Source organism: Rhinolophus ferrumequinum, chromosome 2, assembly GCF_004115265.2.
Source record: "Rhinolophus ferrumequinum isolate MPI-CBG mRhiFer1 chromosome 2, mRhiFer1_v1.p, whole genome shotgun sequence".
NCBI lineage: Eukaryota > Metazoa > Chordata > Mammalia > Chiroptera > Rhinolophidae > Rhinolophus > Rhinolophus ferrumequinum.
This window is the reverse complement of record NC_046285.1, coordinates 21,109,577-21,135,153: the sequence shown is the minus strand read 5'-3', so window position 1 is coordinate 21,135,153 and position 25,577 is coordinate 21,109,577. Positions and strand designations below refer to the sequence as shown.

Here is a 25,577-nt window from a genome sequence, read left to right as displayed (position 1 = left end):
AATTATTACTGCATTCACCTGTATGTGTATTAATTATTTTACGAAATGTAGGATGAAGTACTAATAACTCTAAAGGAGCTGAATTTATATTTTAAACACTAGTTAAGTATTTGAAAGAGATGACAGATGGCTTAGAAATGTTTGTTAATGTGAAAGAAAGGCTACCCTCCATTACTCAATTTGGCTGTCTTCTGTGGTAAAGCAAATCGACTGAAACGGAGAATCAGCAACCAGGATGGAAAGCGAATGTGCATTTACCTCTCATTTAGTCTCTGAAAGAGATATATGTCTAAGTGAGCAACAAAGCTTGGAAGCTGGCCTTGAGACAGCAGCCTGTAATATCTCAGTGTACAACTTTCTGTCTCTGAGTATTTTTGACATTTATTATTAACAATAAAAGCAGAGTGAAATGAAAGTAACAGTTGTATTGATTCTTTAAAGCTGGAAAGGCATATTTAATAGTTTGATACCTTTCACTAGACCAAAACACACAGACATTTCTAGCAGTAATATTCTCTCTTACTATTAAAATTAAAAATCTGAGACACTCTTTTTATAACAAGTCTTACTATCAAACAATAAAATGTGATGGGTCCTATTCAATGTACGTTATTTCTGAGGCAAATTCACCTGGAAGCAAACAAACAAACAAAAGCAATATTGCAATTTTCATCAGTACCCATTTCAATAGATACATGAACAAATAAACAAAACAAACCATAACATCAAGTGATATTTTAGAGATACCAAGGCAGCAACTGTCAGCAAACTTATTGGCGTTATAGAAATATAAACAAGCTTTTTATTCTATTTCACTTTCTCCTATGATATACTAGGTATGGAGAATTTTACCTGTTTTCATATGGTCATAAAGATGAAATTTGCTAGAAAAGCAAAATATAGACATATGAAAAAAGCAAAAATGTGGAAAGGTGCAGAGTGGTCAATTTCATTCAAAATAAGAATACCAAGAGTTAAGATAATGAAGAACTAAAGATGTTATAAAAGTATATTCGTACAAGCAGGAAATAATAAAGTAATGGAATAAGTTAGAGCAGTGGCAAAACAATCTGAAATTTCATACGAAGGTTACTATGGTAATACAAAGAGTAAATTTGAAAAGAGATTGAGACTATCATAAGAGAAAAAAAAAAAACTTTCTCTAATACTGCATCTCAACTCTGTTATGACTGAGTTGGGTCCTATGTACGTGTAATGAGTTTTCCACAGAAGCTCTAATCGGACTCCCTGTGACTCTCTTCTACAGTCTGGACCTGCCATAGTTAGTGTGGCTACTGGCAGAAGAAGAAATAAGTCGCTCATGTTTTCCTACTTGTCTTACTGTATTTCTCCCTGAATCCTGGGAAGGGCTTTGAGCCTGAAGGTGATACTAAAGACTTCTAGCATCCCTGTCCATCTTCAATTTGTATTTTGAATGGTGCTCACAGTTTGCTCTAGCATGAGTGTGTGAGGGGAGATAAAGGCATTGGGAAAGCTGAGAAGAAAGAAGCCAAGGATTTAGGGTGAATGTGGTCATTTGTGTTTCTCAATCTCCATAGATATTTTCTCAGTATTTTCCAGGTGCTATGTTTCTGACACTTTCAAAACAATATTGTTTGAATCAGTTCATGAGAAATAAATATAAGAATTTGAATTGCTTCCAACCACAAAATAAGATTAGCCTAAGGCCATTCATAATTCTCTGCAGCCATTCCTGTGTGATAAACAGGTATGTGTTATGTTTTCTACACAGCAAGATGCACATCTGGATAGTCTGCTTAGGGAGGAGATATTTTATCTAAATACTTGGAATTTGTTGCTGCATCAGTGAAAAAGGGTTAGTATAACTTTTATCCTGCTCTCTCTATATTACTAATTTGCTATACTGTTGAATTTTTAAGATCTTCTCTATTGCTTAGTTAGCAAGGATTTAGAATTTTCTTGTTCTTCAATAGGGATAACCTAATTTATGCTCTGGGACTATTCAGGGAAGACTATGGGTAGCAAACTGTATGCAGTTCTTGGGTGAGTTTCATACTATAGCATCATATTGATATTGCCCTTGATATCACAAGTCTACTAGTAATATAATAATAATAGTCTGATTTATTAAATATCTATATTCCTGGTACTGTGCTGGGTACTTCCATTTATGATATATGTCATTTGTTTATGAATAATCCATGAGTACTGTGTTACTGCTTTTTTTTTTTTAATTCCGGACACTTGGAACACATTTTCACAGACTCTGAAAATCTACATCATTATATGGACATTCTCCTATGGCTCTTCTATTTTTATATTATAATTACTTGAACGCTTAACTTATCTACCATGTTAAACTCTAAACTTATTGAATACTACTCACCTTTCCTCCTATAATGACTTTACACTCAGTGGATAAATGGTAAATATCTATATGGTGAATGAATAAATTTTTCTATTGATCCAAGTTCTCCAAACAATAAAAACAGCAATGGAACAGCATATTTCAAGACTATTAATATGGAAGTCAGCAGCTATTGTAAATAAATAGTATGATACTAATAATAACATGAGGATAAACTCAATATTTTTATATATAAGCAAAACCAAAAAAAGACAAAAATCTACTGTGCTCACAGGAATTATAGTATAACTATGACTTCCAATTTAACAGTAATTTTCCATTGCTGAGCTTGTTACTAAAAAAATGAAAAATGCTACTTTCCTTCCTGATGGAATCTCCTCAGTGAAGTGTTTCATACGTATAATGTTTTATCCTACAGGTATTTATTCGTATGCTCAAATATCTTAGGCCTCTCATTGAGAGTGAATTTTGGCCTGGCAGTTTCAAATTACCATCTGTAGTTCTAATGCTGAAATTTGCAAAGCTGTAATTGGGGGGCGGGGAGGGTCTCCAGTGTCCATAACACAAAATGTCAGTGCTGTTAACAATTCATTGTGATAACACTTAAATAATGAACTTCCATTGACACCCAAAGAATAAAATCTAATCATCAGGATGGCATCTATATAGCAGATGATTTCACAGGAAAGCGCTTAGTCCTCCATCAAGTTAAGAATCAATAGAACCTAGGCAACTGTGGTAGCGCCAAAGACACGGTCTCAGCTCATGAAAGGCCATTCTGTGCTGAAGCTATATTAAATTATCACAGCTAATGCAAAATCAACCTTGGTGTAAAAGATAAAAGGGTGAACTTCTCGCAAATGATCCCTTATCACTCCATTCTGAAATGCATACAGCATTCATTACAGATCGAAATGCCACTGAAATTTCATCATTTAGTAAGGTTTTTGAAACAGCCAAACCATTAACAGAAGAGTAGCCTTTTATATTTCTACAGCCAGTGACTAATGAAACATTAGACTGTGTGCAAAAGGGGGGGAACAAAACCTTTATTTTGTAATGAGCCCAATTGGAGCCCTTTTAAACACAGTGTAATATGGCTTCACCGTTTCATTGAGCCTCTCATTACTTGTGTCAATAATTCTAGGTAAACTACTGTTGAACTTCACAGCATTTATCTAGCAGCATGAATAGCATTAATCTATGGGGTGCTTTTGATGAATTGTAGTTCCAAAAGCAAAACCAAAAATGACTTCTTACAAAGCGCTTAGAAAAGCATTTCTTAGAAATGTGTCAACTGCCAACTACCTTGGCTACTCAGGCAGTCATGCTGTTGGCTAGCTTGCAAACACTGGGAAAACATATGACTTTCTGCCACTTGAATTATTAAAAAAAAAAGAAAAAGAATGCCATACTTTTCATCTAACTATATCACTTCTGTCACTCCTTTCTAATTTTCTATATTTTTATGTCATATTGCTTTTGACACAATGTGACATGCTACACAATATGCCCCCACCTCTCCCCCCGGTTTCCAGAAACTGTTAGGTGAGAGAAGCACTTAGGGAGTTCAAGGTGAACATCCAGGTCAGCATGAATAAACATCCAAGTCAGCATGAACTGAAAGTTACTCTCAGATCCTGCTCTGAGGATCTAACTTATCCCCTTGATAGGCCCCAGTGGTCATTATATTTTTTCTGGTAATAAGTGTGTCGGGGTGTGTCTACAAGGGTTTACCACATTTAATTCCAGTTTGTCAGTCTAATTTGATTAGGCTGATCTTTCGCAAAAGTTAAAATGTGTACAATTCGTGAGATGTTAAAAATTAATCTCTCAGCTCTATTATCTTCAAGATGTTTTTATGTGGGTAGTCTATTCACAGCAAAGCTTTGTTTGCCTTCAATAGCAAAGTGGTATTAAGAGCTGAGAGATTATATACACTAAAGTAATTTGGAAGTAGAGTATTGACTTAATATGCTATTCTCCAATTTTGACCGATATGGTAGCAAAATGAATACATGGGGAAAAACAAAAACTTAATGCTCCCCCCCAAAATTCATATCTCTGTCTAAAGAATTAGGCTTTACCCCCAAAATCCTTTTTTGGAAAGAAATAACCCATCCTTTTTACAGTATTGTATAATTAGTTTTGTGGGAAAGATTTCAAATAAATGTACCCTCTCCATAAATTCTAAGATCTACTGGGTTTATTACAGCATCGTGTTTATTCAACACTGATTCAGAATACTGTCATGTTGTGTAGAATACAATACCAGTCTTAGAAAAGGTTTTCTTGGTGAAATACGTGAGGAAAATGTTACATTTTCTAATGCTTCTTTCTGCTGGAAATTCACAATGTACCCTGGCATATAAAATAAACTCTGAGAAGTCCTTAAATGAAGGAACATGACTAACTTTGTTTATTGCAGTATTTTTCAATCTCAGAAAAGTTATCTCCATCTAACAATATGTTTGTGCTACCTTAGGAACAACACATTGCAGCTTTCGGAGGTTGGGAAAAACATGCTTTTTAATTTTGGGTACTGGTATTTCTTTCTGCCATTTTGTTATATTTACTCAAATTGTGAGATTAGTGGAGAGGAGAAAAAGATGGCTGTGGGTGTTTAAAATTATTATTCATAAGAGATTAATACATTTATCATTAATATTATATACCTGTGTCTTTGCTGCATCTCAATAACATAATATCATTCTTTGTGAAACCAGTTATAGTGATTATAAAGTATATTTTTATAATAATATAAACAAAATTAGCTTCAGGGAAATATAATTTTCATTATTCTGATTTATAACTAAAAGCATTTATTTGTAAAATTTAAAGAAAACCATTAATATAATTTAATAGTCACCATCCCAAATTATACAATATATTTGTAATAAAGAAAAGTCACAAAAAAAATAATAATTGTTATTTTTAGTGTATGTATGCTGTAATTCTATTTTATTAGTTTGACTTGGAACATATTAACAGTGAATCTTGGAGATATTTACACTTATGAGAAGTCCTTCTGTCTGAAAGAAAAAGAAAACCTGTTTAATTTTTTTTATTATTCTAAAGATTTTGATAAATTTAAACAGTTTTTCAGGGGAATCATTCTTTCACATATAATGATGTCAAAAGGTACTCACCGTGCACGATGAGAACATACTCCGCACTGCTTTGGCCAATGGTGTTTGTGGCTTCACATCGATATGTACCATTATCCGTTTTATTCAGGAAAAGAATGTTTAGCTCTCTACCACTCACAACCATTCGGTCAGGATCTGGTAATTCTCCACCATCCTTTGTCCACAAAACAGGTTCTGGCCTATTGGATCGAAACATGCATATAGATAGAAAAGAATAAGAAATGCTACATATTCTGTGAATTAAGTAAATCAAACAATTTATAAAATTTTAACACCTGTTTTGTGCATAACCATTTCACCGAAGAGGTGAAATACCTTCTATAAAATACCAAAAGAACCATCACACACTCACTCAGAAGATTTGAAGGTATAGAAAATATAATTTAATTCTATTCTGCTTACCTAGGCAGACACGTTTTAAGAAACTAATTTGTTGAGTCATTTCATTGTAGTTGTCACTGGTATATAGCAGGTCTTGTGGCCCTGATCCAACCGCTAATGACTCCTACTTGCTAATCTCTGGAGGACTGTTATAGGGCTACTGGAGCAGGTTTTCTTAGAGGTACCAGGAATGATATCTTTGCACTTAGGTCACCATTGTGATACAGTGTTGTCTGAAACCACTTAAAGTTTCTCCCCCATCTCTCCTTTCCTTATTACCCTAAAGGTTTTTCCTGACAGTTCTCTCTCCCGCGCCCCCAGTTTTATTGAGATATAATGCTGTTGTGCACCTTATCTTAAGGTGCACAACAACATAATGATTTGATATATGTACATATTACAAAATAATTACACTAAGTTCAGTTAACATCTATCACCTCATATAGTTATGCATTTTTTGTGTGTTATGAGAACTTTTAAGATTTACTTTCTTAGCAACTTGCAAATACAGTATTGTTAACACAATACAGTATTGTTAACAAAAGTCCCTATGTTGTACATTATAGCCCCAGAACTTATTTATGGAACACTGGAAGTTTGCACCTTTTGACCACATTCATCCACTTCCCCTATCTCCCCACCCACTTCTGGCCACTTTTATTCAACAATGTACTTGATGTCCTAGCAAGAGCATCTAAGCAGGAAAAACAAGTAAAAGGCATCTAAATCATAAAAGAAAAAGTAAAGCTGTCTCTATTTGCAGGTGACATAGTACATACAGAAAACCCTAAAAACACTCAAAAAAAAAAAAAACCCAAAACAAAAACAACAACACAGAACTAATAAATGAATTCAGTAAAGTTGCAGAATATAAAAACAATATACAAAAATCAATTACATTTTTATACTATAACAAAAAACTATCAGAAATAGAAATAAAGAAAACATTCCCACTTACAATTGAATGAAAAAACAATGAAATACTTAAGAAAAAATTTAACCAAAGAGGTGAAATACCTGCACAATAAAAACTATTAGACATTTGTGAAAGAAATAAAGAGAACTGGAAATATATTCCATGTTCATGGATTGGAAGAATTGATATTGTCAAAATTCACATACTACCCAAAACAATCCACATATTCAATGTGATCCCTATCAAAATTCCAATGGTAGTTTTCAAAGAAACAAAACAAATAATTCTAAAACTTGTATGGAAACACAAAAGCCCCTGAATAACCAAGTAATTTTGTAAAAGAAGAAAAAAGCTGGCAGTATCGCACTTTCTGGTTTCAAACTATGTTATAAAACTATAACAATGAAAACAATATGGTATTGGCATAAGTGCAGACATATTGATCAATAAAACATAATTGAGAACAAGGAAATAAACCTCCACACATCCAGTCAATTGATTTTTGACAAAGGAGCCAAGAACATACAATAGGGAAATAATAATCTCTTAAATGGTGTTGGGAAAACTGGGCAGTCCCCTGCTAAAGAATGAAACTGGACCCCAATCTTACACCATACACAAAAATTATCTTAAAATAAATTAAAGAGTAGAATGTAACATCTGAAATCACAAAACTCCTAGAAAAAACATAGGCAGCAAGCTCCTTGATATAATCTTGGCAATGATTTTTTGGATTTGGCACCAAAAGTAAAGGCAACAAAACCAAAAATAAGTAAGTGGAACTGTGTGTGTTACATGATATTGAGTTGACTCCTGGAGACCCTGCGAATGAGTGGTGTCCACAGTGTCCTGTCCTCACAGCCCTGCTCGGCTCCTGTGGACTCCTGCCTATGGCTTCTTTCATGGAGTCACTCCATCTCATATTTGGTCTTCCTCTTTTCCTGCTGCCTTCTGTTTTCCCAGCATTATTGTCTTTTCCAAAGAACCCTGACTTCTCATGATGTGGCCGAAATAGGACAGCTTCAGTTTTGTCATTTTTGCCTCCAGCAATGTTTCAGGCTTAATTTGCTCTAGGACCCACTTGTTCATCTTTCTGGAGGTCCAGAATATCTTTAGCACTCTCCTCCAGCTAAATATTTGAAATGATTTTTTTTTTTTCCTTTCAACCTTCTTCACTGTCCAACTTTGGCAACAACACATAGTAATAGGGAATATGCATATGTGGATGATTGTAGCTTTGGTCTCGAATGACACATCTTTGCTCTTGATGATCTTCCCTAATTCTTCCATTGCTGTCCTTCTGAGTCTCAGCTTTCTCTTGATTTCAGGTTGTAGTCTCCATTTGAGTTGATTACTGAACCAGGGTAAGCAAAATCTTTAACAATTTCAATACCTTCATTGTCTATGTTAAAGTTGAGTATTTATTCTGTAGTCATGATTTTTGTCTTCTTGATGTTCAAATGTAGTGCTGCTTTGGCACTTTATTCTTTCATTTTCATCAGAAGTTGTTTCAAATCATTGCTGCTTTCTGCCAGCAAAATGGTATCATCTGCCTATCTTAATATTTCTTCTACCAATTTTCACTCTTCCTTCCTCTGAGTCTAGTCCAGTTTTTTTGTTTTGTTTTTTTTTTTTTTTTGTGTGTGTGTGTGTGTGTATGATATGTTCTGCATACAGATTAAACAAATAGGGACATAAAATGCACACTTTTCTAACATCTTTGCTTATAGGAAGCCATCTGCCTCTCCATATTCTGTCCTGACAGTGGCTTCTTGTCCACAACACAGTTTACAAACCAGATGATCAAACGCTGATGCACATCCTTTACTTGCAAAACAACCATGGCTTTCCATGATCCACACAAAGGTTTTACTGAAGTCTACAAAACATAGACTAACCGTCTTCTGAAATTCTTTGGAGCACTCCAGTATCCAAATGTTCACAGTTAGATCTGAAATGCCTCTTACTTTTCAGAATCCAGCTTGAGCATCCAGCATTTCTTGTTCCATATAAGGTAGAAGTTTTGCTGCATCACCTCGAACATCACTTTACTTGAAGGGGAAATTAGAACAAAGATCCTATAGTTACTGCATTCCATGTCATCTCCTTTCTTAAAAATTGAGATGTATATTGAACATTTACAGTCTATAGGCCATTGTTTTTATTCCATATTTGTTGACATAGTCTTGTTTGTTAGGATATTGACAGATTCAGTCTCTGTGACTTGAAACAATTCTAGTAGTATCCCATCTTCCTCTGTGATTTATTTGTTCCCAATACTTTCAGGGAAGCTTTCACTTCAGTTTCTAGAATTAAAGGTTCTTCTTTATAGGAATCTTCAAAGGTATTTGTTATTCTTTTGGTTAAATAATATACTTCCTTCTTGGTCATTCAGCATTCCTAATCTAGGTTTGAATTTCTCTTTTATTTCTTCAATCTTCTGGTAGAGATCTCTTGTTTTTTGGTAGTCCAAAATGAAATACGAGATAGTGCGGAAAGATGAGACTCCCAGATTGGAAAGTACTCAAGCAGTTTACTGGGGAAGAGCAGATTACAAGTAGGAATAGCATTGTTCTCTTTTGTCTTCTTACACTGACCATTGTAATAGTTTTCTTTAACTCTCCATGATAGTCATTGAAAAACTGCATGCAGGATTCTAACCCTGCTTTTGTCATCTTTTACTTCTGCCTTTTGCCTGTCTTTAACAATCTGTCATATTTCTCCTATCATCTATCTTGATTTTTCTTTCCTTTTACTTCTGGCATTGTCTTTTGTTGTTCTTCCCTATAATAGTTCTAGTTTCAGTGCACAGTTCTTTTGGTTCTCAGTCAATTAAGTTCAAATGTGCACATCTGTTTTTTATATACACTTTAAATCCATCATGAATGTTATTTACATTATACTCTGACACTATGATTCTTTCAGTGCTCTTCTTCAGCTTTACTCTAATGTTTGATATTAACAGTTTGTGGTTAGTACCATAACCTGTTCCTGGTCTTGTTTTGGCAGAGAAAATACAGCTTCTTCATCTCTAGCTTCCGATTATGTAGTCCATTTGATTTCTATATTGATCACTTGGTTATGCCCATGTATATAGTTGTCTGTTATGTTATTTGAAGCATGTGTTTGTGATGGACAAGTTGTTGGTTTTGTAGAAATCCATAAGCCTATCTCCTGCTTCATTTCTGATCCTTACACCAAATTTTCTGAAGACTTTGAATCTGCTTTATTTCCTACTTTTGCGTTCCAATCATGTATCAGCATGTCTTATTTTGGTATGTAATAAACTTATTCTTGGATACTTTTACACAAATTTTCAATTTCATTTTCTTCAGACTCTGTAGTTGGAGCACAGACTTGAATGATGGTTATGCTTACAGGTTTCCAATTGATATTATTTAGTCAGACTTTGCATTGTAGTAGTTCCCACCTGCCTATTCTATATCTTGCCCCAGGAATAAAGCCACTCCATTTCTTTTAAGTTTGTAATTTCCAAAGTAGAACACTTTGTAGTTGCTGACTAGAAATGTCTCGTTCCAGTCCATTTCAGTTTACTGACATCAAGCCCTAAAATGTTTAGAAGTTCCATTTCTTGCTTTACAATGTTCAGTTTACCTTGGTTCATGTTTATTACATTCCATGTTCCAATTGAATGTGTTGCACAGCATCGTACTTTCCTTGTGCCTTTGTGTATATCCAATGCTAAGCATCTTTCTGGCTCTGGTTTAGTTGTGTCATCAGCAACAATGCTATCCATATTTGTTATCTGCTTTTCCCCAGTAACTGCTTGAGTACTTTCCAGTCTGGGAGTCTCATCGTTTAGCACTATCTCATATTTCACTTTGGACTACCTCATCTTAAGGTTTTCAAAAAAGAAAACAAAAGTAATAAGAAAATAATAAGCAGCAGTGGTTAACCATTGCCTTTAGTTGTGTGGTGTGTGGGTCTAAACCACATGTGGGACTACATCAAAAAAAAAAAAAAAAAAAAAAAAGCTTCTGCACAGAAAAGGAAACTAGTAACAAGATGAAAAAGGAACTTACAGATTGGGAGAAAATATTTATAAATCATATACCTGATAAGGGGTATATATCCAAAATATATAAAGAACTCATATATCTTAATAACAACAAAATAAAATAAAATAAAAAATGGGTAGAGGTACTGAAAAGACATTTTTCCAAAGAAGACATATAAATGGTCAATAAGGTACTCAAGATCAGGGAAATCCAAATCAAAAACACAATGAGCTATCATCTAATATCTGTTACAATGACTATCACCAAAAATACAAGAAATTACAAGTGTTAAGGAAGTGTGAAGAAAATGGAACTCTTGTGCACAATTAGTAGGAATGTCAATTGTTGAAGCCACTATGGAAATCAGTATAGAGATTACTCAAAAAAGTTAAAAATAAAAATATGACATGATCCAGCAATTCCACTTCTGGGTATTTACCCAAAGGAAATATAATCACTATCTCAAAAGGATATCTGCATCCCCATGTTCACTGCAGCATTATTTACTTAGTCAAGACATAGAAACAATTGAGGTGTCTATCAATAGATGAATGGATAAGGAAAAATATTCCAAATAAAATAGATTATTATTCAGCCATAAAAAATAAAGATATCCTGCCTTTTGAAACAACATGAATAAATCTTGAGGGCATTATACTAATAAGGCAAAGAAAGACAAATACTGTATGATTTCACTTATATGTGGAATCTAAAACAAACAAACAATCCATTGAAATTGACTTCTCTTCAAATAAAATATTGCAAAGAATTCCCATTTCAAAACCTGCTTTAGAAAAGAAAGCATAAATGAATCATGGATTTCTGCCTTTAAAGATTTCACAATGTTTTATAATTACCAATTTTAAGAATGTCTATTAGAAGAGATTTGGTCAAGATGGCAATGCAGGTAAATGCTGTGCTTATCTCCTCTCATGACCACATAAAAATTACAACTAAATTATAGAACAATCATTATTTATAATTGTCTGAATTCTAGCTGAACTGAAGCCCTACAACTAAGGACATACAGAAGAAGCCATCTTGAGACCTGTAGGAGGGACAGAGAAATGGAACACCTCCTCACACTTGCATGTGACCATTAAAAATCAGAGGGATAGCTGAGCTGTGGAGGTCTCTCCCCCTAATGACCCCCAGGAGTGAAGGGTCCTAGCCCCACACCAGGATCCCCAGGCCAGGGTTTTAGTGCTGGGGAGAGAAGTCCCCATAACTTCTGTCTGTGAAAGCCAGCAAAGATTGTGGGTGAGTGAGATGGAGGGCAGCTGTACTTCTAGGCACTCTTCTTAAAAGGCCCACACACAGACTTATGTAATAGCTGATGGACTCACTTGCTCTGAGCTGCAGTGCTGAAGCAGCAGCTCAAAAGGCTCCAGGGACATATGGGGAGGAAATGAATGTTCTGGCCTCACGACAAGGGCTGGAGGGGCAGCTTTCTCCCAGATGGTGGAGTTGGCAGAAGCCATTGTTCCTTTATTGAGCCCTCCCACTCCCTGCGTGGAGACACAGGAGACCACCATATCTGAGTCTCCATCAAATTGGCTAACACTGCTTGTTTGCCTTGATTCTATGAGACCACACCACACCAAAGCTGCTTCCAATGGCTAATCTGTATAAATAGCCACCTTTGCCTTATGCTGTGGACGAGGGGTGTCTAAACTTTTTTCAACGCTTTTCACCAAGGGCCATATGCGGTAAAATACACAAACAGCCGGGCCACTCACTCGAGGTGAAGTATGCATTGCCTCACCTGGTTTACTTAAGTAAACTAAATATATTTTTGGAATTTGCTGCAGGCCAATAAAAAATGGGTTGTGGGCTGCAGTTGGCCTGTGGGCCGCAGTTTGGACACCACTGCTGTGGACTTTACAAAAATCTCTCACACATTTTCAAACCCAAACAAATATCATCTGGCTTTGGCATGTCTTATACCACTGGCTGAGCAGCCCTAAGCCCAGCAAAAGTGATAGCTGGACTGGGTTCATGGCTTGGACTCTCAAGGCACCTTCAAGCCCAGAGTGGGAAGCAGCCAACTGCGGATTGCTTTGTGTCTCATGCCAGGTGGCCCCAGAAAGGACACAGGCTGCCACTGAACCTGGCCTGCATTGGGGTCCCTCCCAGGAGGCCCCTAAACTGGCACACCCTGTAGCAAGTTTCAGACCTAGGTGGAGCATCACCCAGCTGCCTCTAGGGACAACACACCCAAAGGGCACACTGAGCAGACACCTTAGTCCTGGTAAAGTGAATCCTGCTCTGTAGAGTCAGCCGCTGCACAACACTTCCTCCACTGTAGTCACAACCAATCAGCCCAAGGATGAATCCTTCTCACTGATGTGCAAAGAGCAACCATGGCTGAACTAAAACAGGAGGTCACACATATCCTACACAAGGGAAACACCTGGAGTACCCAGCTCAGGTAAGCAGGAATACTGTGCCATTGAGACCCACAGCACACCTACTGCATCAGGCCACTCTACTAAGACTGGGAGACATAGCAACCCTGCTTAATAGATAGAAACGAACACAGGGAAGTACCCAAAATGGGGAGAGAAAGAAACATGTCTTAAATAAAAGAATAGAACAAAGCTCCAGAAAATGAACACAACAAAACGGAGGCAAGCAATCTGCCAGATGCAGACTTCAAAACTGGTTATAAGGATGCTCAACGAATTCAGGGAGAACTTTAAGAAAGACATAGAAAACATAAAAATGGAGGTAGAAAATATAAAAAAGAACTGGTCAGAAATAAAGAACACAATAACTGAAATGAAGATTATTTTAGAGGGAATCGACAGTAGATGAAGCAGAGGTTCGAATAAGCAATTTAGAATATAAGGTAGCAGAAAACACCCAAACTAACAGCAAAAAGGAAAAAGAATCCAAGTAAATAAGGATAGTTAAAGGGGCTTCTGGGCAATACTATTTGTACCAATATCTGCATCATAGGGATACCAGAAAGAGAAGAGAGGAAACAGGAATTGAAAGCCATTTGAATAAATGATGATGGAAACTTTCCCTAACCTGGCAAGGGAAATAAATACAAGCTGAGGAAACACAGAGAGTCCCAAAGAAGATGAACCCAAGGAGACCCACACCAAGACACATCATAATTAAAATGCAAAAGGTTAAAGACAAAGAAAGAATCTTAAAAGAAGCAAGAGAAAAGCAGTTAATTACCTACAAGGAAGCTCCCATAAGACTGTCAGCTGATTTCTCAACAGAAACTTTGCAGGCCAGAGGAGACGGGCAGGAAATATTCAAAGTGATGAAAAGCAAGGACCTACCACCAAGCTAACTCTACCCAGCAAAGTAGAGTAAGAATCAAAGGACAGATAAAGAGTTTCCCAGACAGGAACAGGTAAAGGAGTTCACTAACACCAAATCAAAATTACAAGGAATCTTAGAGGGACTTCTTTAAGATGAAAAACACTTTCTAACATGCTTTCTAACATGCTTTAAGATGAAAAAAACTTTCTAACATGCTTTCTAACACGGAGATTATGTTCCTAATTCTTCAATGACAAAATTTTCTAATTTAGACATGATTTTTTCATATTATCTGAAATTAGTTCAGAAAAAGCTTTAATTATGTGTTTATTTTGGTGGAAACACTGAAGATATGCTTTATTATTATGAATGTAATTAGAATATGTGTCATGTTAAGTGATGCCTATGACTGTGACACCTTTTCTAAGACAAAGATTATATTTTTCTGATAAAATTTCATAAGTGGAATAAAGGTTGTGAACTAAATAATAATAAAAAATTGGAAATAGTATCAAAAGAAGCAGATTGACAAAGTGCCGAAAGAACTACTCTAAGAAGAGAGGACAGTTTCATCAGGACTGTACCCATGAAACTTCTGAAATAGGATTCTGTGAACAAAATTAATAAAATAAGAAACTAGTTATCCAAAAATATTGGAAAATATAAAATTTATATTATCCAATTATACAGACAACTCACTTTCATAGCAGCTTTTATGAAAGTCACACAATTAATACTGAAGTCACTTCATAGAGCCCACATCTGGTAGTTGTTATTTGAATTTACTAACTCTTATTTTAAAACAGCCTGAAAAATATTGTACCATTCACTTCTTTTGAGAGACAAACCTGGTACAATAAAACTATGACTTACTGCATATAACCGAAAAGTTAGAAGTTGTGTCCTTTCTACATAGCCACATAAGCCCAGAATTAAAATAAGTTGTATTAATGATAATTTGAATTTTTGAAGATTCATCCTTAATATGCTACTCAGGTGAAGTATTTTATTATATTAAGAGGCAATACTTTCTTAAGTCAGGATTTTTAAATACACACACACACACACACACACACACACACATATATATATATATATATATATCTAACTATCTGCATGCATTCACACATTTTCATAAACTCAAAATTATAACCCCCAGATCCAAACAGTTATAACTTTTCTCTCCTTGTGTTCATAATCTTTCAGTCACATCTTAAATCATATGGCTCTGCAAAATATGTAATCACATTTATATATATATATATATATATACATATATATATATATGTATATATATATATATAGTTTTAATTGTATGTATAAAAATGAATTAAAGATCTAAGTAAATTATTCAAGTTGCCAGTCTGTATTGAAAAAATAACTTTTTGTTTTTTAAAGCTCTCTTTTAGAAAACGATGAAAAAACACCTGCAAAGATGACTAACAGGAGATCATAGCAATATAAGTCACTGCTGTCACGGCACATTGCAGACTTCTTGATCCTACACTGTGTGGTAAACGTTCAAGATGACAAATAAAGTTAGCACTATAAAACGCAATTTTCATGAAATGGAGGTTAGAATTTATGCATCGTAGTTTGACATCATCAAAATGGCAGAGTGAAGTGAGCCTCTGGAAATCTCCCCTGGAATTTACAACAAATTGAAAAACTATAACTCCACAAAGGACTCCCTGCACAGCAGACAGGCAAGACAAAGGGTCTCACTACTGAATTCACCTAAAGGTGGGCAAATTGCACGAGCAGGGGAGGAGGGAAGGGAGAAGTGCGGAGACAGAGCCGCGCAGGCACAGGACAGAGACCTGGCTCAGTGCTCTGAGCTCGCTGCATACTGGAACTACTACAGCTGCAGGAGAGAGAAGAACTGGGACTTCCAGGGCTCCACTTATGGCCCACAGGGCTGAGGGGACAACATATAACACGGATGAACCCAGTGCTCACGGCAGAGACCTCGGAGAAAAGACTGAGGGAAGAAGGCTGAAAATGGTGGTTTAAGCCCTCACTGCCACAGAGAATGGAAGCCTTAGGAACTGAGACTGGCCGCCCCCTCCTTACCATCCCAGAGCGTGCTCTGCCCCTATCTGCCCAATGCTAGAAGCAAAATATTAGCAGTGTCAGATCAAAAGAACAAAATATTTGCAGTTCTGAGAACTGTGGTCTGCAGACACAGATTCGCAGCCCAACTAATTCCAGCAAAGGGGAGGGAGCTATGAAAGCAGGACTGGCTGTGGTGATGGTCGCCGCCATTGTTCTGGGCCATCTCTCACAACTCACCCCACCCCTGGCCCCACCTATCTGGGTGGATCCCTGCAGGAGTAAACAGAACTGCTGAAACACAAGGGCTCTGAATCTGGCGCAGGAAGAGCTTTGGAACTTCAAAAGCTCTCGCGTACCCATAGGGACATGGTGTCCTATGACCTAGGTGAACTATTAACAGAGGAGAAGCCTTCCTTCCAGGGAATCCCCTCATTGTGTGAGAAGCTGGAATAGTGCAGAGAAAATATAACACTACAGTGTGAGAGAAAAAAAAAGGCTGCAGTCGGAGAGAAAATAAAGCATTCTACCAACATGTCCTGGAAAACAAAAGAAAGACCTCTTCTTATCAACCTGTTGCAGAACACACTCCTGTAGATGTCTAGGAAGAGAAATAATAAATCTTTAATTGCCATGAATAACCAAGGCAACAAGACAACTCAGAAAGAAAGTGAAAAGTCTCCAGAAAATGAACTTAAAGATATGGAAATATGTGATTTAAATGATAGAGAATTCAAGATTGCAGTTCTGAAAAAACTCAACAAGAGGCAAGAAAACACAGAAAGGCAGAGTAATGAACTCAGAAACACAATCAAAGAACAACATAAACATTTTATCAAAAAGATTGAAATTTTGAAAAAGAACCAAATAGAATTTCTGGAGATTAAGAACTCAATAGAAGAAATTAAGAATGAAATCGCCAGCTTAGGTAGTAGAGTTGACCAGATGGAGGAAAGAATCGGTGACATCGAAAATAGAAACCTGGAAATGACACTGATGGAAGAAGAAAGAGACTTGAGACTTAAAAGAAATGAAAGAACTCTACAAGAACTTTCTGACTCCATCAGAAAGAGCAACATAAGTATAATGGGCATACCAGAAGGAGAAGAAAGACAGAAGGAAACAGCGAGTATATTCAAACAAATAGTCGATGAGAACTTCCCAAAGTTGTGGAAAGAACTGGATCCTCGAATTCAAGAAGCAAATAGAACACCTAATTACTTCAACTCCAACAGGCCTTCTTCAAGGCACATTGTATTGAAGCTGTCAAAAACCAACGGCAAAGAAAGAAACCTCAAGGCAGCCAGGGAAAAGAAGATGGTACCCTACAAAGGAAAGCCCATTAGATTATCACCAGATTTCTCAGCAGAACCTCTACGAGAGAGAGATTCTGAAAGAGAGAAATTATGAGCCAAGAATAATATACCCAGCAAAGATATCCTTTAGATATGAAGGAGGAATAAAGACCTTTCCAGACATACAGAAGCTGAAGGAATTTTCTAATATACGACCTGCACTACAAGAAATACTAAAGAAGGCTATTCGACCACCATCAACAGGGACAATTTGTGGCAACCAAAACATAAAAAGGGGGAGAGTAAAGGCCTGAACTGGAATATGGGAATGGCGAAAGTAGGCATGCTGAAAAAAATGGAATATTCTAAATATCAAACTTTCTTTTACATGAACTTAAGGGTAACCACTCAAAAAAAAAAAATCCAGAACTGAAATATATACTGTAATAAAAGAAGAAACAGAAGGAAGCATCATAGAATACCACTGCACAGAAATAATAGACAACAACAAAAAAGGAAAGAAACAATGGAGACACAGTCTTACCAGAAAACTAAAGATAGAATGATAGGAAATCCTAACATATCAATAATCACCCTAAATGTAAATGGACTGAACTCACCAATAAAAAGTCACAGAGTAGCAGATGGGATCAAAAAACTAAACCCAGCCATATTCTGTCTCCAAGAGATGCATCTCAGCTACAAGGACAAGCATAAACTCAAAGTAAAAGGATGGAAATTGACACTCCAAGCAAATGGTATCCAGAGAAAACATCAGGTGTAGCTATATTGATATCAGATGAAACAGACTTCAGGGTGAAAGAAGTAACAAGAGACAAAGATGGGCATTTCATAATGTTAAACGGGACTATACAACAAGAAAACATAACAGTCATCAATATTTATGCCCCCAATCAGGGAGCACCGAAATATACCAAGCAACTGCTAAAAGAACTAAAGGGAGAAATTGACCAAAACACAATTATACTAGGGGACCTAAATACATCATTGACAGCTATGGATAGATCATCCCAACAGAAAATAAATAACAAAATAGCAGCCCTAAATGACACATTAGATGAAATGGACATAATTGATATTTATAGAGCACTTCATCTTAAAACATCAGACTATACTTTTTTTTTCTAGTGTACACGGAACATTCTCAAGGATAGGTCATATATTGGGACATAAAACTAACCTCAGCAAATTTAAGAATATTGAAATCATACCAAGCATATTCTCTGATCACAAGGCTTTGAAATTGGATATCAACTACAAAAAGAAAGCAGGAAACACCACAAATACATGGAGATTAAACAACATACTTTTATAGAATGACCGGGTCAAAGAATAAATTAGAGGAGAGATCAAAGTATACATAGAAACAAATAAGAATGAAAATACATCCTACCAAATTTTTGGGATGCAGCAAAAGCAGTTTTAAGAGGGAAATTTATATCATTACAGGCCTATCTTAAGAAACAAGAAAAATCCAAAATAAATAACCTCATGTTACAACTTAAAGAACTAGAAAAAGAAGAACAAATGAAACCCAAGGTCAGCAGAAGAAAGGAAATAACAAAAATCAGAGCAGAACTAAATGAAATAGAGAACAAAAAGACAATGGAAAAAATTAACGTGACAAAGAGCTGGTTCTTTGAAAAGATTAATAAAATTGACAAACCCTTGGCTAGGCTCACTAAGATAAAAAGAAAGAAGACACTGATAAACAAAATCAGAAATGAAAAAGGGGAAGTTATCACTATGCCACAGAAATACAAAGCATCATCCAAGAATAAATACTATGAACGACTATATGCCACCAAATTCAATAACCTAGAAAAAATGGACAAGTTCTTAGAAACATATAGCCTTCTTAGGCTGAACCATGAAGAACTAGAAAATCTAAACAGACCGATCACCAGTAACGAAATTGAATCAGTCATCCAAAATCTTCCCAAAAGCAAAAGTCTGGGACCAGATGGCTTCAGTAGTGAATTCTACCAAACCTTCAAAGAGGATCTAATACCAATCCTGCTCAAACTCTTCCAAAAAATTGAAGAAGAGACAGTACTCCCTAACTCATTTTATGAGGCCAACATTACCCTGATACCAAAACCTGGTAAGGACAACACAAAAAAATAGAACTACAGACCAATATCTCTGATGAATACAGATGCAAAAATCCTAAACAAAATTCTAGCAAATCGAATGCAACAATGCATTAAAAAGATTATTCATCACGACCACATGGGGTTCATCCCAGGGGCACAAGGATGGTTCAACATCCGCAAATCCATCAATGTGATACATCACATAAACAAAATAAAGGACAAAAATCATATGATTATATCAATTGATGCAGGAAAAGCATCAAGATACAACATCCATTTATGATTAAAACACTTAATAAAATAGGTATAGAAGGAAAATACCTTAACATAATAAAGGCCATATATGACAAACCCTCAGCTAATCTCATAATTAACGGTGTAAAACTGAAGCCTTTTGCTCTACGTTCAGGAGCACGACAGTTCTGTCCCCTATCACCTCTGCTTTTCAACATAGTGTTGGAAGTCCACGCCAGAGCAATCAGGCAAGAGAAAGAAATAAAAGGCATCCAAATTGGCAATGAAGACGTTAAATTGTCACTCTTGGCAGATGTCATGATGCTATATATAGAAAACCCTAAAGACTCCTCCAAAAAGCTATTAGAAACAATTAACGAATACAGTAAAGTTGCCAGCTACAAAATCAACATACGAAAGTCCATTGCATTCCTATATACTAACAATGATATACCAGTAAAAGAAATTAAAAAAAAAAAAAACCAATTCATTTTGCAGTTGCAGCAAAAATAATAAAATACCTAGGAATAAACTTAACCAAGGATGTGAAAGACCTATATGCTGAAAACTACAAGACATTTTTAAAAGAAATTGAAGAAGACACAAAGAAATGGAAAGACATTCCATACTCATGGATTGGAAGAATCAACATAGTTAAAATGGCTGTATTACCCAAAGCAATATACAGATTTAATGCAATCCCCATCAAAATCCCAATGGCATATTTTAAAGAAACAGAACAAAAAATCATCAGATTTGTTTGGAACCACAAAAGACCCCGAATAGCCAAAGCAATCTTAAGAAAAAAGAACAATACTGGAGGTATCACACTCCCTGACTTTAGCTTGTACTACAGGGCTACAATAATCAAAACAGCAGGGTATTGGCAGAACAACAGACACGTAGACCAGTCGAATAGAATTGAGAACTCAGAAATAAAACCATATATATATGGACAGATAATTTTTGACAAAGAAGCAAAGAACATACAATGGAGAAAAGATAGCCTCTTCAATAAATGGTGCTGGGAGAATTGGAAGGCCACATGCAAAAGAATGAAACGGGACTGCTATCTGTCACCATGTACCAAAATTAATTCAAAATGGATCAAAGACTTAAGCATAAGACCTGACACAATAAACTGCATAGAAGAAAACATAGGTACTAAACTTATGGACCTTGGGTTCAAAGAGCGTTTTATGAATTTGACTCCAAAGACAAGGGAACTAAAAGCTAAAATAATGGGATTATATCAAACTTAAATGCTTCTGCACAGCAACAGAAACCATCCACAAAATAAAGAGGCAACCAACCGAATGGGAGAAGATTTTTGCAAACAGTGCTTTCGATAAGGGGCTAATATCCAAAATATACAAGGAACTCATGCAACTCAACAACAAAAAAAACAAACAACCCAATTGAAAAATGGGCAGAGGACCTGAAGAGACATTTCTCCAAAGAGGACATACAAATGGCAAATAGACATATGAAAAAATGCTCAACATCACTAATCATCAGAGAAATGCAAATAAAAACCACAATGAGATATCACCTCTCCCCAGTCAGAATGGCTATCATCAACAAGACAAATAGTAACAAGTGTTGGAGAGGCTGTGGAGAAAAAGGAACCCTCATACACTGTTGGTGGGAATGCAGACTGGTGTAGCTGCTATGGAAGGCAGTGTGGGGGTTCCTCAAAAATTTACGAATAGAATTATCGTATAACCCAGCAAACCCTCGCCTGGGTGTCTACCCAAAAAATCTGAAAACATTTATCCATAAAGACACGTGTGCTCCAATGTTCATTGCAGCTTTATTTACAGGGGCCAAGACATGGAAACAACCAAAATGTCCTTTGATAGATGAATGGATAAAGAAGTTGTGGTATCTATAAAAAAATGGAATACTATTCTGCGGTAAGGAAAGATGAAATGCTACAATTTGCAACAACATGGATGGACCTTGAGATTATTATGCTAAGCAAAGTAAATCAGACAGAAAAAGTTGAAAACCATGATTTCACTGATATGTGGATATTAAATTGAAAGCAACAAAGGAACAAGACAAACAAATGAAGAAACAAAAACTCATAGACACAGACAATAGTTTAATGGTTACCAGAGGGTAAGGGGGGAGAGGGATGGTAGATGAGGGTAAACAGGATCCAATACATAGTGATGGAGGGAGAACTAACTCCAGGTGGTGAGCACACAATGTGATATATAAATGATGTATTACAGGATTGTACACCTGAAATCCATGTAACTTTACTAACAGTTGTCATCCCAATAAACTTTAATTAAAAAAAAAGAAAAAAAGAAACAATAGTTTATTCCTTTTATGTTGAGGAGATTTTCACATTTTGAATATATTGCAATTTATATATACATTTTCCTGTTGTTAGAGATTTAGATTGTTTCCAGTGTTTGGCTATTATGAATAAAGATACTTTTGATATTTAAAAAAAAAAAAGAGAGTTTATGCATCGATTAAAAATAACCTACACATATTCCAATTAGTACTTAAAATCTTCAAGCTTCTTAATTTCACCATGAAAAATATTAAGTGGTTTAGCAAGTCTTGATACAATTTGTGTTTCATCTTAATAAAGAGGGCCCCTAGGCTTTCTCTAATTGGAACCCAGAAATGATTGAGTTTCTTGCTACAAATGAATAACAATCTTCCCTGCTGTTCAGGCAACCAAAGGAGATCATTTAAAAAGCAGTTCCCGTCTAGAGTTCCTATGTGATAAGGCTGAAAAAGATAGGAGCTAGACACCAGGAGTAGCGGGACAGTGACAGAGAATCAGGCATGAGATAACACTGCTTAACTCCAGTGAGAACATTGATATAGCCAATCCACAGAGTTCCTCCTTTAAAAGCCCAAGTAATTAGAAGTTTAAAATAGTCCACATAAGATGAAATTTGATTTATGTTTCTATTTCCAAGTATATGGGGCTAAAAAAGATGTTTTATTTTCCTATGCATATACAGATGTTTTTGCAGTAGTTTCTTCCTGGAACAACAGAAAACTACAAGAACATATGAGTGGCAAAATAATGTGCTCGTGCATTTATTCTCTTGTATTCCAAGGCCTTTGAGAAGATGTTTTTATCTTAACAGAGATTTTAAAAACTTTTTTTCAGTCAGCATTTTTTTCTCGTACATACATAATTAGAGATTCTCCAATATCTTTAACGACTCATTATTTATAAATTAGTGTTAGAAAAAATTGACACAACTTTCCGCAGAGTACCAGTGTATTTATTAATAATTCCTTGAACCAGATACAAACTGGATTCCTAATTTCCACTGAAAGTTTTTAGTTAGTCTTTGGCGCATTTATTCTTTGAAGTTATGCCATAGTAACAGTCCCTCCAATTCTCCCAACCGTATATGGGGTCACACACTCCCTAGGTATAGTTGAGAGTAGAATCTTGCTGTGCCTTCATGGCTCTCATTCTCTTTTAGGCTCATGCCTGAGAAGAATAAAGAATAAGCAGTTCAGTTATGGAAAAGTCAGTTCCATAATGTAGGTCTCCTAGGAAAACAAGTCTCTGGTGTCTTTGCAGAAATGGACTGGAGTAAAAGGTCTTCAAAATTTGGGATGAATACACTCTCCAGTATCTTCCTTTTCCCAAATGGCTATATCCTCTTAATGAGTTTCTTCATAAGCACAGCACATGTTGGGGTTTAATACTGAAATTAGTCTCATGAAAATTAAACTTATTTTTCCCAGATGAAAGGGAAAAAAAAAATGTCACTGTGATAGCATACAAATAAACATCTTGTTCTGGCTCAAAGAAAAAGGAAAGCTGTATGCCAATTGACATGTCTTGCATTTCTTTTAATATAAGACAACACAGGAGCTTATGTTATAACTCAGTGCCTTATGTATTTATGCTTATGTGGCACATGAAAATGACTACTGCCTTCATTTCAGTTTAGAAATTCCACAGGTGGCAGTGCATGTGATTGAAGTTTTAATACCAGGGAGATTTTTTTAAGCCTAATTTTACTCTAATGTGAAAGAAGATGTTAGCAGTTATGTAAACATCTTGGATCCCTTTTTCTGCTTTAAGCAAAAACTTTTAAATTAAGAAATTATACTAAAGAATGTATACATAAAGCTCTCAGTGTTTATGCTATCACATTTTTAGAGACATGGAAGGATAAATATTAAATGCAAATTAATTAATAAGTGAGTTTGAAATTGGGTTCATGTAGAAAAATTTAAGTTTTAGGGCTTCTGAGAATGAGGATTCATTGTGTAGATTGAGATTATGGCCGTAAATCACAGACCGAACATTGCCAAACAAATGAGGAAAAAGAAAAGAAAAAAAAAGAAGGGGTGAAAACTAGAAGCTGGGGTTGCTTGCTCCTTTTCTAAATTTAAAATATAAATACAAAGCAAGTTCCTGGAGTAGCCTTTCTTAAAGCTGTGAAACCAATTTAAAATATAATTTTGTAGTGAGTCTGTTGGAAGCAAAGGATGTGTTTGCTAAACAGAAAAAAAATAGAACGGGATTTTTTGTGCAGCTATTTATACATTGATCATTTCAAATTTAAAGGTACACAAAGGGTATTTTGTTATTGAGAATCAAAGGAGGCGTTTCCGAACCTATAGTTTGTAAATAACATTCTACATATATTCAGTCATATTCTTAATTATTGTTAAAATCTAAGCTCTTGGAGAGTACATCAAGCTATGATATTTTTCCCCTCATGTTTGATTGTTGTGTAACTTAATGGTAATTACAATTGTTTCCCATTTATTCTTGATATTGATATACTTTTTATGGGAGCAATTCTTAAAACATCATATAACTTACACTGTTTGCCAACCTAACTTTAAGTGTTTTACTTATCACAATTTAAGTTCATTTTAAAACATGCAATGAAACATTTATGTGCCTGTCTTTATAGGTATAGTTTTGCTCAAGGGAAAACAAAAGTTCAGAAACATTAATAGTAGAGTGTCTTCGAATGAATCTTGATGGGCTTAATTACCAGAAAATGTTCTGCTTTTATACTTATATCTCAAGACAGATAAGAGATCAATAAACAGTTTTTGTTGTTGTTAGTTAAAGTGTATATATTCTTGACTAGGAAGAATCTCAAACGTTTATGTTATTATTAGCAAACCATTATCAATAAATAAATCTGTGCAAGTTTTAAACCAAGAATTATGAAGAACATAAGAAAAATAAAATAAGTATCTGTTCTCTGTGATATTATATTTTAGTAGTTTATATTAGATATATGTCATCAACCACAGCACTTGGCAGGACATAGTAAATAGCACAAATGAGTTATAAAACATCATAAACATTAATCACACTCAATTAAAGACAATGCAACAGCCTTATAAAAGATATAAACTTTGATTAGTGTCTTTAATTATGATAGGATTTTCACTGGTAGAAATGAAAGTTGCCAACTCAGGGAGAGCCAGGAACTGGATGGATGCTGACGTTTACCCTACATTGTTGAATAGACACAGTTAAATGTGGTGCATGCCAGGAAAACAGAATACAGTTAATAGGTAAAATTGCTATGGGCTAAGATGAATTAGGAAAGAGTAAATTTAAAAGTACTTGAGATGACAATTGAGTTGAGGTAATAAAATCAAAAGCCAAGATGTAAGTTGATATGATGGAATAGGACCAAATATGCTTCTAAGTAGCTTTATCCAAGACAAAGTCTACAGGACAAAACACTGAACATGCAAAAGTATTTTAGTATCAAACCACAAAACTGATAATTCCATTAATATGGAAGAG

At 35.4% G+C, this 25,577-nt stretch overlaps 1 protein-coding gene across 3 annotated transcripts in view; it reads right to left on the bottom strand.

The window, feature by feature from the left end:
- The window catches only part of CADM2 (cell adhesion molecule 2), a 1,072,141-nt gene that overhangs the window by 86,751 nt on the left and 959,813 nt on the right, over positions 1-25,577 (bottom strand). For all 3 annotated transcript variants that reach the window (XM_033131962.1, XM_033131946.1, XM_033131956.1), the window contains one exon: positions 5,500-5,678. In XM_033131962.1, coding sequence (XP_032987853.1) covers positions 5,500-5,678 — 179 coding nt within the window. The remainder of the gene's footprint in view (positions 1-5,499; positions 5,679-25,577) is intronic.